General features: G+C 39.8%; 1 protein-coding gene across 6 annotated transcripts in view; it reads right to left on the bottom strand.

Annotated features, from left to right (window-relative positions):
- Window positions 1–3,870: 3,870 nt before the first annotated feature.
- The window catches only part of EDRF1 (erythroid differentiation regulatory factor 1), a 31,980-nt gene continuing 23,259 nt past the window's right edge, over window positions 3,871–12,591 (bottom strand). For 4 of the 6 annotated variants that reach the window (XM_083616842.1, XM_083616844.1, XM_083616843.1 and 1 more), the window contains 5 exons: window positions 11,446–11,595; window positions 10,755–10,908; window positions 10,437–10,552; window positions 9,944–10,110; window positions 3,871–4,779 (listed from right to left, as the gene is read on the bottom strand). In XM_083616842.1, the coding sequence (XP_083472968.1) occupies window positions 4,608–4,779; window positions 9,944–10,110; window positions 10,437–10,552; window positions 10,755–10,908; window positions 11,446–11,595 (759 nt within the window). In that variant the 3' untranslated portion in view covers window positions 3,871–4,607. The remainder of the gene's footprint in view (window positions 4,780–9,943; window positions 10,111–10,436; window positions 10,553–10,754; window positions 10,909–11,445; window positions 11,596–12,591) is intronic. The other 2 variants (XR_014548915.1, XR_014548914.1) reach the window with 2 other exon arrangements.

Here is a 12,591-nt window from a genome sequence, read left to right as displayed (position 1 = left end):
GGTGGCAGTGACTGTTGCCTCCTCTTGATTCTCATGTTGCTATTGTGAAATTCAGAACAGAAGATGGAGACAAGACTAGAATTAGTCGGCTTTGGCTTTACCTGCCTCCATTCTTCTCTAGCAATCCCAATGAGCATCAGCCACCACTGTGGAATACTGTTTTGCACAAAATTGCCTCCAAATTTGCCACAGATGTAGGATAATATAGCAAGAGAGGATTATCAACTCTTAAGCCATGTTTGTGAGCTGTACTGTGCAAAGTACAGGTGGACCTCTGGTCTGATGCAGCTAGGGTCTTTTTGTTTTCATAAAGCATAGGGAGAACTTGGGACAACAGCTGCACCACCACTGGGGAAGGGAGTTGTAACAAACTACTCCATTTACTGCCTTACTAACATATTCATGTAGACGGAAAAGAATGAAAGCATGGATGTCCCTTTCAAAGCCACTTCAGATGCCTGAAGAAATGGAAAGGGGCCTCCATCTACTTTGCAGCCATTTACTGTTCAGTTCTGTGTTGGAATTACAACATTTTGTCGGTGGCTCGTGGTGAAATGTTATTAGTAGAAGGCTGCTACAGCATTCTAAAACCTTGTCCTGTCTAACATGATCAGCTCTCTACCAAAGGCAACAATACTAGATAATCTGTGTACTTGAATATTGTGGATTTTATTATGCCTCCGGGATTGTTGTCTATATGCTGGATAGCAAAATGTAGAGCCATCATTACTAATTAAAAGAGATTTAACAGGACTCATCTAACAGAAAGAAAAGTTAAAAGAAAATGCACTGATTCATTTAGGCTAGCTCACATAATGTCTCTTAATAAATAATGCTTAGAATGTAAAGGAGAAACAAATGCTGTCTTACGACACAGAATGAGGCCATAGAAGAGCATCGAGCCTACACATCAGTATCACCTCCTAATTTGCTCAGACAGAAGGCATGATGCCTGACTACCCCAGTACAGAGCAAAAGAAAAGGTACATTACACCGGTTATTTAGTGCTCTGGCTTGGGTAATGACAGTTCCTGCTGTGTAATTTCTCTCTGATGCCAAAGTGCATTAACTGAGACTAGAGGGGAGAGAATTGCTGCTTATAAAACATAAGGGACAGAGTTTATAGGCACTAAAGCAATTCAACTGTTTTGCAGTCAGTGGTCAGCATAACTCTATGATCTAGACTGCTAGAGTCAGGCTAGGTAGAATGAATTCAATCCCTGTTATCTGCCCAATTGTTAAAGTGTTTGATTTTTTATATATATATATATAAATCTTCATGGCAACAAAGCCTTAGCTCCTCTTCACATGGGAGCCCCAAAGCAATAAGCTGCAGCCTTGAATCTACAGTAGGGAGTAGGAAAGAAGAGATGCAGACCTGCCAATTTCCCCCTTAGCAAGAAACTCAGTTTTACAGCAAGCTGTTTGCCTAGCATTTGGAAAGCTGATCTCTGTTCTGGACCGTTCTGCCTTCACTCAACTTTTCTAAACGCTTTTATAAGGAAGCAATGCAAACTTTTAAAGTACTACATTCAGAGTGGGGGTAAACTGTTTTGCAAGACAGATTCCATGCAAACTGATCAAATATAAGGCCTGAAAAAAATGAGCTACAATATTTATCAGCATCTTTTGCAAGTTAAAATGGCTTCTTGAACAAGTTATATATGCCATTGTTACTCTAAGCACCCCCTGGATCCAGCTGACTGGAAATGGTTAATACGGTATGTAGGTTTACTTTGGTTCTCTTTAAACTTTAAATAGGTGAAGCACAAAAGGATATAGGCAATGGTTGTTATGTAGATAGCACAAGTTAAACCAAACAGTTGGCTTCCTCATAAAAGAATGTCAGCATGCAACAAAACATCCAGTAGCTAAGTGGCTGTTGCTTAATTCACTCTAAAAACTCCAGCAGAATCTCTTTCCAGACAATAGCCAAAATAATAAAGTTATCTACAATAGTTGGAAGATATTTCATACATATAAACAATCACTATTACTCTGCTTGACATAAAATGCTGAATATAAAAAATATCACTCTCATTAAGAGGATAATGTAAAGTACTTTTATTTGTTGGTGGCAAGGAAAAAATAAAATAGGCATATAGAAAAGAGAATTCCTGGATGCTAACATCCAGGTTTGGGGCAAAACCCCCAAAGAGGTTTTAAAATCACCACATACGCAGAAAATTAGTGTGTGGAAATACAGGCTGCTAGACCTTTAAAATGCATCCTTGTGAGTTTCAAAACTTCCCTCTTCCATTAGCATAGAAAAGGCACACATTTGGTTAAGTTAAAAATGGTTTACTTACAAACTCCCCATGGGTCAGGTTCGTGTGCTTTTCCATACAGCAGCCAGAAAAGGTTGCACAGACAGTAAAACTTGGTTTAGTTACATCGGTGAAAGTTCCTAAATTATTGGTATATGAACTCAAGAAAGTTAGAGCCATGAAATCTGAGCTTGGAACAACCAGCTTGGATCTCTTTACATCCTGAGCATCTTGGAACAAAGGCTTGATAAGCTAGTCCCTCCCAAGTTTCAAGTAGCAAGGCAGGAGAGCTTACTCTGGTTTTAACCCCTTCATGCATTAATTAGACTTAAGCATATTGGTTATACGAAGCTAGTTATCCCACATTATTTACATTGGTGGTAATACAATCTATTGGTGCAACTTACGAAGAGGCCTTTCATTTAACATCTTTTTAAAAGAAGTAAATTCCAATTATTAGAGGAAAATCCACAAGTATTCTCCAAGCTTACCTGTAGCAAAGTTATTGTGCTCATGAGATGTATTGAACATCGTAGAAGCACAAGTTAAGGTAGCTCATTTGATCTACCTTTCCTTCTCGCCACCCCCACCCCCCACAAAAAGTCTCTAGATACTCAGCAGGACCTACCAAACATTGTGGGCTGTGTTATCCAGAACAGGGTGGAGGTGAATCACCAGATATTGGACAGAAGAATCTTGTGCAAGATTCCCCTACCTGCTTTGGGACAATTATGCCCTCCCACCGCAGGCCCAGACAAATTAGCCCACAGCATATCCCATGGGTATATGGGGGACAAAAGAAAGGAAAAGAACTGTTCCATTGCACAAAATGCTCTCTGCAGCTGGGAACAACTCCATATCAAACTGCCAAAGGAAGTGATGCTTAGAATGCACTCCAGGTGGTCCAGATAAGGACTATACATCTTTTTGGAGCTGCAAATTAAAAAAATAATAATTCACTGAAATATCTATATAGCTACTATGTAGAAAATGCTTACAGAATCAGGTTGCATTTAACCAACATAGTGTAGCCTTTATAGAATAAACCATGTTCGCTTGGCTGCCTGCAGCTCTCCACACAGCTCAAGGGTTCCCCAAACCCCAAGAGCAAAATAAAAGTTAGGATCCAAGCCAATGAGTCAAAATGACTCAGAATAAGATGAGAGAACTATTGGTTGGTAGCTCAGTCATATCATGCAGAGAGTATCTGGGCCGAATTAGAACATGCAAAGACACCATAGGGTCACAATTTTGAACATTGCATATGATGCCTACTAAATAATACAAGATAATATAGCCTGTCAGTCATACACAAGAGAAGACACAGTAGGCAACATAAAGTGATTCTGTGGAAAAGCAAGAATGAGCAATCTTTCAAGTTACTCGGAATATTTGGTTAAATGGAATAAATGGTAGCCATTTGCAGAATGAGATTATAGTGCAATGCAGGAACAATATTTCTTTTTAAAAGAAACTTGTGTTCCCTGATGGTGTTACAAACCTCTACAAAAGAACAAACAAAAGAACCAACACAGCAACCTTTGTATGCACTGATACCTTTGAGGTTTTCTGGGAGGAAAATGAGACAACAGAAATGAAATGATGACCACTGGGATAAATTTTTAATAAAATTTCTTCAATATACAACTGTTTATTCACATTTCTGAAAAAGTGACAGTGAGGTACAAACAAGCCCGTTTCATTTCTCAGAGTAATGTCTATTTTAAGTGTTTGCATTGAAGTGCAAAAGGCACATTTTTGGAGGAATCTGTAATTGTAATGTTATGGTTTTAATTAATACTGCTGGCATGTGCCTTTCACGGACGTTTTGCTTAGCAGAGAATGCATAGTGGAAAGAAACAGCAAAGGGGACTTTTGCTGTAACACAAGGGTGGGGAATCTGTGGCCTTTGAGATGTGACAGGACTCCAGTTCCCATCAGGCCCAGCCAATGCAGCCAGTGGCCACAAATGCCGAGGGTTGGGAGTCCAGCAACAGCTGTAGGGCCCATGTTCCCCACCCCTGGTGAAACAGAGTAGAGTGCTAGCAAAACCATTCTGCTTTGCAACAATACAAAGCCCATTACAGTTCAGATTAAATAAACTAACTGTACATTTCTCTTTGAGCATTTCAAAACAAACCCAGAAGTGTAAAAACAAAAAATATATGCTAATTCATAACAGCATTCAAAGGTTAACAATAGTTTTATTTTCCAACTGTACAATCTTATAAATATGTAACAATATAAATAAAGCGGGCAATCTATGGAAGAGAACCACAAATCCCTTTTTGAGCAAGGCACTGATTCAATGGTTGCAACATGTACAAGCATTAAGGTGGGTCACTGAATTCCCAGATTATTGCCTTCATTATCCTGAGTCAGCTTTTCCAATAAGTTTAAAACAACTTCCGTTCTTTCTAGCAGAGTCAGGTTTTTATTTGCTGCTGATCGCAAAAGAAGTGAATAAACATTCTTATTGGTCTTAAGAATTTCTTCTTCTTCACTGTTACCTCTGGAAGAAAGGGGGGGAACTAGGTTAATCTAGTAGTTGATGCATAAGCAAAGTCTGCATATAGTGGCTTGGCTCCAACAGAGCAATAATGTGTGTGAGATGCACTTTTATTTGTGCAAAGAGAAGATTCCCCCTGCCAAATGAAGCCTCTTGTGTCACATCCTTTACCCTAGGAGCAGCTTTCTTTGGGGTGGCAGAACTCTGCTTGCAGTATGTTGAACCAAAACCTATCCACTTTTAGACTTTTAGTACTACCACATCCTCCTTAATCATGCGGACACAAGGGGCTTATTAGAATATTCTTTCCCTTACCTCTATCATAGGAAAGTAGGTTTAAGTGCAAGGGAAGATCCTGTACTGTGAGCAAATAGAGGGGAATTTAGCTGAGCAGTAACCCTTGGGAGACAGCAGAACCACAATTCATCCCCACTTCCCTCCTTCCACCTGGAGCAAATACCATTTATCCTGTTTTTCATGTTCTCATCAGTGCAACTCAAAAGTGTGCAACACTTACACTTTCCGAGTACTAATGGAATCTCACTTTTGTCACGGCTGAATCTATCTTTCCATTTATTATATTCTCCTTTAATGGCAACTTATTTTTCAACTACTTGGGTTCACCACAATAGCTCATTGTATGCACCAGCCTCTGTGTACCTCTACATTAATACTTTTTAGAAAAACCTTTCTCTTTCATCATGCTTCATCACAATGCTAATTGTCAGAGGAACTCAGGTGTGTTGAATAAGCTTAGATCTTTTGCTTTTGTTAGTGCAAGTTCTCCATCTCTTTTTAGACACTAATAAAATGTGCTCAAAAATGAACAACTGCCACAGCTGGCATTATCCAGAACTATACAGAGAAAGCATTGCCACTGGAAATACTTTGATCCAAGAAAGCAAGAAGCAATTAAATTCCTAACATTTGGCAAATAGAATTGACAGCTTTATTTATTATGCAGACAGACCAGTTAGTAAATTTAAAATTCCAATGAATTCTATTAGAATATCCAGAACTAAGTATTTCTTTTAATAAGTGTTTTAAAGCTGTTTCATTGCCAAACAGCACAGTTATTTTATAATTGAGAGAGCAGCTATTTTATCCATGCGTTGCTCTATAGATGGTTTATGCATTGATATTCCACTGATGATGCATATGCATTCCAAATGATACATAAAGCTGGTTAGTAGTTCCCAATATCTAAGCCTCCTAGCTAAACATCCCATTCTGGAGATACCACTCTCCTCCCCACCCCAATTTGTCTGCAGTTACATTCTCATAGTTAAAAGCTTCAGGTGTTCCAAACATTTAGCAGCAGGGGAGAAAACACAATCAAATGTCTGACGAGGCTTACCTCTTTACACTCCTGATCTTTCACTACAGAATTATTAACTCAAAGGGTCCATTAGAAGCCTCACAATGGAGTTGAAAGTGACCTTAGCTCTCTAAGGCAATTTAACTTTCTGAGCACACATTCAACATGGCACAGTGACTATATATACCAATGTGCTTTGTCCTTTATAGCAATTCTGTTCTACTTCCCTTTGTGTCCTCTTTTCTATTAGGGATGCCTCTCTTTTATTAACTGACTAAAAACATGCTGTAATGATCACATCGTGACTTTGTGATTCAACTGTGGAGGAGCACACAATCACACACAGCACTTTAGACGTATGCTTTAAACGGTGTCTGTTCATACATTCAGCTGCAAATCAGTAACTCCTGAGTCATTGTGTGCATGTGTGAACTGGATCACCACATTCAATATTAAACTGATTCCCCTACAAAATGCCTAACTCAAGCCTACGAGGCCACAGTATTACTTTTATTTGTGCAAAGTAATATCCCAATACCGACACATAGGTAAAAGGTAAAGGAAACCTGGACGGTTGAGTCCTGTCAAAGGTGACTCTGGGGCTGCCCCATTTCATCTTACTTTCAGGCCGAGGCGGCGTTTGTCTGCAGACAGTTTTTCCAGGTCATGTGGCCAGCATGACTAAGCTGCCTCTGGCGCAATGGAACACTGAAATCAGAGCAGCGCATGGAAACGCCGTTTACCTTCCCGCCGGAGCGGTATCTATTTATCTACTTGCACTGGCATGCTTTTGAACTGCTAGGTTGGCAGGAGCTGGGACTGAGCAACGGGAGCTCATCCCGTCGCAGGGATTCGAACCACTGACCTTCCAATCGGCAAGCCCAAGAGGCTCAGTGGTTTAGACCACAGTGCCACCCGCGTCCGACACATAGCCACGTGGTGACCATAAACTCAGATCCAACCATAGCCCCAGGCAGCAGCAGTCCCTGGCAGCCGTAATATTACTACAGTGGCCCTTGCTCTTGTTGATATATAGGGGTACTATACAACAGCATCATTTATCATTACTTATTGAACTTTAATTATTTCCTTTTTTTACAAGATGTAAGCATAAACAAACATAAAACTAAAATAGAGTAACAACTAAAAACTCATTTGTATTTATAAAAAGGCAGGACTATGACATCATACCCACTGAAGGAGACTGAAGATGATAAAATGTCAGTTAATAAAGGATAACTATAGCATGCAGGCAAAACCTATCCTTTGAGCAGTATTCTCTGTGGCTACTTTTGGATGAGACTTACCGTATTTTTCGTCCCATAGGACGCACTGGCCCATAGGACGCATCTAGTTTTTTGGGGGGAAATAAAGGAAATTTTTTTTCCCTTTATTTCCCCCCCAAAACCAGGTCGGGGAACAGCAGGATGGCGGCGCTCCGCCTCCCTGCAGTCCCCCGAGCTTGTGGGGCTGCCCGATGTCTGCCCTAAGCGTGGGGTGCTCTGCTTCAGCGCTCCCCGTGCTCCATGCAGCAGGCTGCAGATGTCTTCCCGAAGCGCCGGGCGCCCTGCTTCCAGCGTGCCCCGTGCTCCGGGAAGCAGGCTGCGGATGTCTTCCCGAAGCGCCGGGCGCTCTGCTTTCAGCGCGCCCCGCGCTCCAGGAAGCAGGCTGCTATCCGCAGCCTAGGGACCCCTGCAGGAACTCCCGCGGGCTCCCCAGGCTTGCTGATAGCTTCCTGAAGCCTGGAGAGCGAGAGGGGTCGGTGCGCACCGACCCCTCTCGCTCTCCAAGCTTCAGCGAAAGCCTGCGTTCGCCCCATAGGACGCACACAGATTTCCCCTTCATTTTTGGAGGGGAAAAAGTGCGTCCTATAGGGCGAAAAATATGGTAATTGTCTGGCTCTTATTTCAATCAGGGTTTGGACATGGGTTCTGCGCTGAAACTGGCTTGGTTGCCCTGCATGACAAGCTTTGTCAGGAAAAGACAGGGGTGTGGCCCTGTTGAAAACTGTGCTAGTGATCATGCTGTTGTTGTATATTTGTGTGTGTGTGTGTGTGTGTGTGTGTGTGAGAGAGAGAGAGAGAGAGAGAGAGAGAGAGAGAGAGAGAGATTTAATACTGGATCACTGGGTTTTGTTTTTTCTGTTTTAATTATAATTATGTTGTTTTCCACTTGTTTTATACTCCTGCAATCACCATTTTTGTCTATAAATAAATACACGGTAATAATAAATGACAACATTATGAGGTTGAGGAAAACTGAGCACGGATATGGCAGAAGTACAATTCTGATGTGGCTCCAGCTACAATGAAATGGCTACAGCACCCGTCTGCTGTCATTTTTGGAAAGCTTGAAAAATTAATATTTAAAAATGATGCAGCTGGGATTGATGTGCCCAGGCTTTAGAAAAAGCTAAAGAGAATTACTAGTAATTCAAAGAGTAGAATACACAAAAATCTAAATATTTTTCCATGACATTATTAGCCTTTCCAAATCTGCACAATATACTACAACATGAACAATTACAAGTGCTAACATATTATATAGTAAACAAGTTACTCTGGGGGGAAAAACCCCTATGTTTTGGCCTTTATTTATACTGCCACCGTGTGGAGACTCAGAATTCTAATAAAAAACTGAAAAAAGAGAAGCACAGCAAACACTCTGCTATTACTCTGTCCTGTCGTGTATTGATCATCTTGCCCCATGAAGCTTCTTTACACTTGGAATACTGTAGTTGCTATACTATATTTAGCACACATGCCAACACAACTTCAGAGCTTTCTAAGTTAACAATTCCATGTGGATAGACTGGCACTCCAAGTTACTCTTGCAATTTCCTTGCACAAATAAAAATCAAAACCCAATTTTCTTTTTGCCTAGCTCTATGAACATAACATAATCTTAAAGCTGGGGAAAACAACAGATATTTTGTGCTATCTACCGGCTCTTACATACAGAGTGAGCTTTACCTCACAGCAACAGCATGTGTTTTATTTACTCTCTTTTCCTCCCTCCTCCTCCTGAGCTGCAGGCCTATTCTAAGTGCAGGTAAACAGAGCTTGCTTGATCCTTGTAGGCACCATAAGCAATGGTAATGCCTTTCCTACAGAAACACCAATCCCAATTCTTCTCCATTCCCGACTGAATACATGGTATCACCACAAAAGGATGATACACAAAACATTTTCCCAAATACGCCAAACATAAAACTAATACAATACACCAGGCGTGTCCTACAGGTCGATCGCGATATACTGGATGATTGTGGGATATCTGTGTTAGCTCCTGCTCTGCCTTTGGACCCTCACCAATGTAGCAAAGCGGGGGGGGGGGGGGGTTGGAGCTCAACAGCTTTGGCTCCCTAAAAAACAACTTTGGTCAATCCAATGGGTAGATAACTGGCAGTTTTTTTATAGTGGGAATAGATCGCAGTCTCTTGGAAGTTGGAAAGCCCTGCAATACACAGTAGGCTTAAAAGGCAAAACAAAGTTCTTGGCTGGATCTCAATATGCTCTTCAAGGAACGAATCTTTTATACATCATTCTACAGGGCTGTGCAAGAAATGCACAAAAAACTAAATCCCCAAATAGGTCTGTTTATGTAGTACTACTACAAACCTCATCTGCTATAGCACTGAGTGAACTCTGCAGAACAATGCTATTGCTGCTCTCTTTCTGTAAATGATATAGTTTGGATCCAAAGCTCAATAAAAAACAATTCATGCAAAGCAAAGAAGTTAAGAGAAATAGTACCATGTACTGACTTACCCAACTTTCCTTTTAGTTGATGTAAGCAGTTCATGCAAAGCAAAGAAGTTAAGAGAAATAGTACCATGTACTGACTTACCCAACTTTCCTTTTAGTTGATGTAAGCAGTTTGATGGACTGAAGAAGGAGGAAAGACAATCGAGACTCAAATATACCAAGGAGTTTTACAATTTCCTCCTTATTGAGGCTAGTGGATGAGTCTTCAGCAGGCACACTTTCCACATTGCTTTTGTTATCCTCAAGTCTCTAAACAGAAAAGACACTTATGAAAATGGTTCTCTAGTCTTAACAAAAGAACACTGTGAGCTGCTTTGGGGAGAATTTTTGGTTTTGAAAAGTGGTGTACAGATTTGCTCAAACAATAAAAAAGGGTTAAGTATCAGCACATGTATGTAATTATGCAATTATAGGGAAATTTAAAAAAAGCTGCTGGGGGGTATTTAAAAATACAGACATTAAGTATAACACAACCATTCAAACATATATTTTACTCAATTCTAAACCAGTGTAAACAATCATGTAACATGACAGAACCACAAACATCTATAAAATAATAATAATAGGTAGTTTACCTGTTCAAATTCAGCAACAAGTTCCTTTCTGATGAGCTGAAACACAGACTGGGTCTTTACCATTATATCCAAAGCCCCAGACAAAGTCTTTAGTTTTCCAGCACTGCTATTTTGACCTAGAAGTAGATAAGAATGATATTAATATACTAAGTACTTGTCAATTACAAAATTCTTTCTTTAATAATATTTTGAGTTTAAGACAAGTCTAGTGAACCAATTAGCAAATTCTGTTTCATCCCAGGGAACTGCTGTTCATCATTATTTTTGAAAAAAAGTTTGAAAAATATTTATTCAGAATAGAACAACTGTTCAACTTACTTGCCATCTGAAATTCTGCAAATGCTACTCTTTCCAGCTGTACACGAAGAAGCTCACATGGCACATCCTTCAGGAGGTGAAAAAACTTCACAGCTTTACTGTAATGAAGATCTACTAGTACTCTATGCTGTTTCCGCTGATGTTCATCACCAACCTTTGACAAAAAAAAATTGTTTGAAATTTGTTCAGGTGAATAAAAAGCATAGTTTTATGTATTATGGTAAAGCATATCCCCCCTTTAACAATGCTTACTACATAACTTAAATATTTACAGAAAATACATGTTTAGCAGGAAGCATATGAAATCAATTTCTCCTTGTAACTGTTTTACAAGATTCTTCTTATAAAATATATGTGCTATTAAATATGTTTAGAAACCTAATGGATGTAGTAACATCTTCCTGCCAGAGTACCACACAATGATGCTACTGCTGATGTATCAAGGCTAGCATAATTACTGAGAATAAAAGAAGTTTACCAACTACCTGGAAAAGCCAATAGTGTCATGCAGACATCGATGTGGCCATAAATCAACAAGTCAGAAATCCACACTTTAAAAAATGTAACAAACCTATGCTTAAAAAATAAAACACTATGACCCTCTGTTTACATATGAGATATATACTAATCAATATATATTAAGCGTGCACCATCAGAGACACATTATTGTAGATTCTCTTTGGACAAATACCTGGTTTCTCAAACAGCTGTGATACATGGAAGCCAGCCTGTGGTGAACTGTAGCTGCCCGGTACTGGCAAAGGGGCTGCCGTGCAGACACTGTGTCAACATCACAATATTTCAAGGATTTCATCATTGACTCGCTAACTTCTTTTTCTATCTAACACACAAAGAAAAAGCTTTCAAAATTTGTAGTATTGCAATACTTTGCAATACCTTGCAATACATGAATTTCTCAAAATAGAGTATTTGGCATTATTTATTTTCATGAATAAGAAAAATTAAGAAATACTGCTCCTACTCCCATAACATTTATACAGGGAAGACAGGTGAACTAATGTCAGTGTACTGGAAGAAGCAAAGATCACCAGTGTAGAAACAATGATTCTTAAACATCAACTTCACTGGACTGATCATGCTGTTCGGATGCCTGATTATCATTTTTCAAAGCAACTACTCCATTCCCAACTTAAGAATGGAAAACAAAATGCCAGTGGACAACAAAAGAGGTTTAAAGACGCTCTAAAGGCAAAACAAAAAAAAAATGCAGTATAAGCACAGATAATTGGGAAACACTGGCCTGCGAGTGCTCCAGTTGGAGAATAGCCTTTACCAAAGGCGTCATGGACTTTGAAGAAGCACAAACTCAGGGTGAAAGGGAAAAACATGCTAAGAGGAAGGCACGTTTGGCAAATCTTCGCAGTGATCAACTCCTGCGCGGAAACCTATGTCTCCACTGTGGAAGGACGTGTGGATCCAGAATTGGCCTCCACAGTCACGGACACACAGTTAAGACCAAATTAATGGAAGACAATCTTACTCGGCTATGAGTGATCATCAAAGAAGAATTAACATTTGTACAACACTATGCAGGATGCCATAATCTACGATTGATCTGTCAACATAGATACATATGGCTGCTACCAGAGTGTGGGCTTCAGAAAGGACAGAGATGCATGCAATAGTATTTGCTCAAGGTAAGTAAAAAGCCTATATAGCTAAGAAATGCTTAGAAACCATTCTTGCAGCAATCATCATCATGATCACCTAATTTTTCTATTGATGATTCAAATACTATATTCAACATGAATCTGAGTCCTTCTTCCTCTTTTCTATTTTAAGTGCTACAGGAATGGTTAGTTCTTAAAACACACAC

Source organism: Podarcis filfolensis (assembly GCF_964270895.1).
Source record: "Podarcis filfolensis genome assembly, chromosome: 5".
NCBI lineage: Eukaryota > Metazoa > Chordata > Lepidosauria > Squamata > Lacertidae > Podarcis > Podarcis filfolensis.
This window is presented reverse-complemented; position numbering and strand designations above follow the sequence as displayed.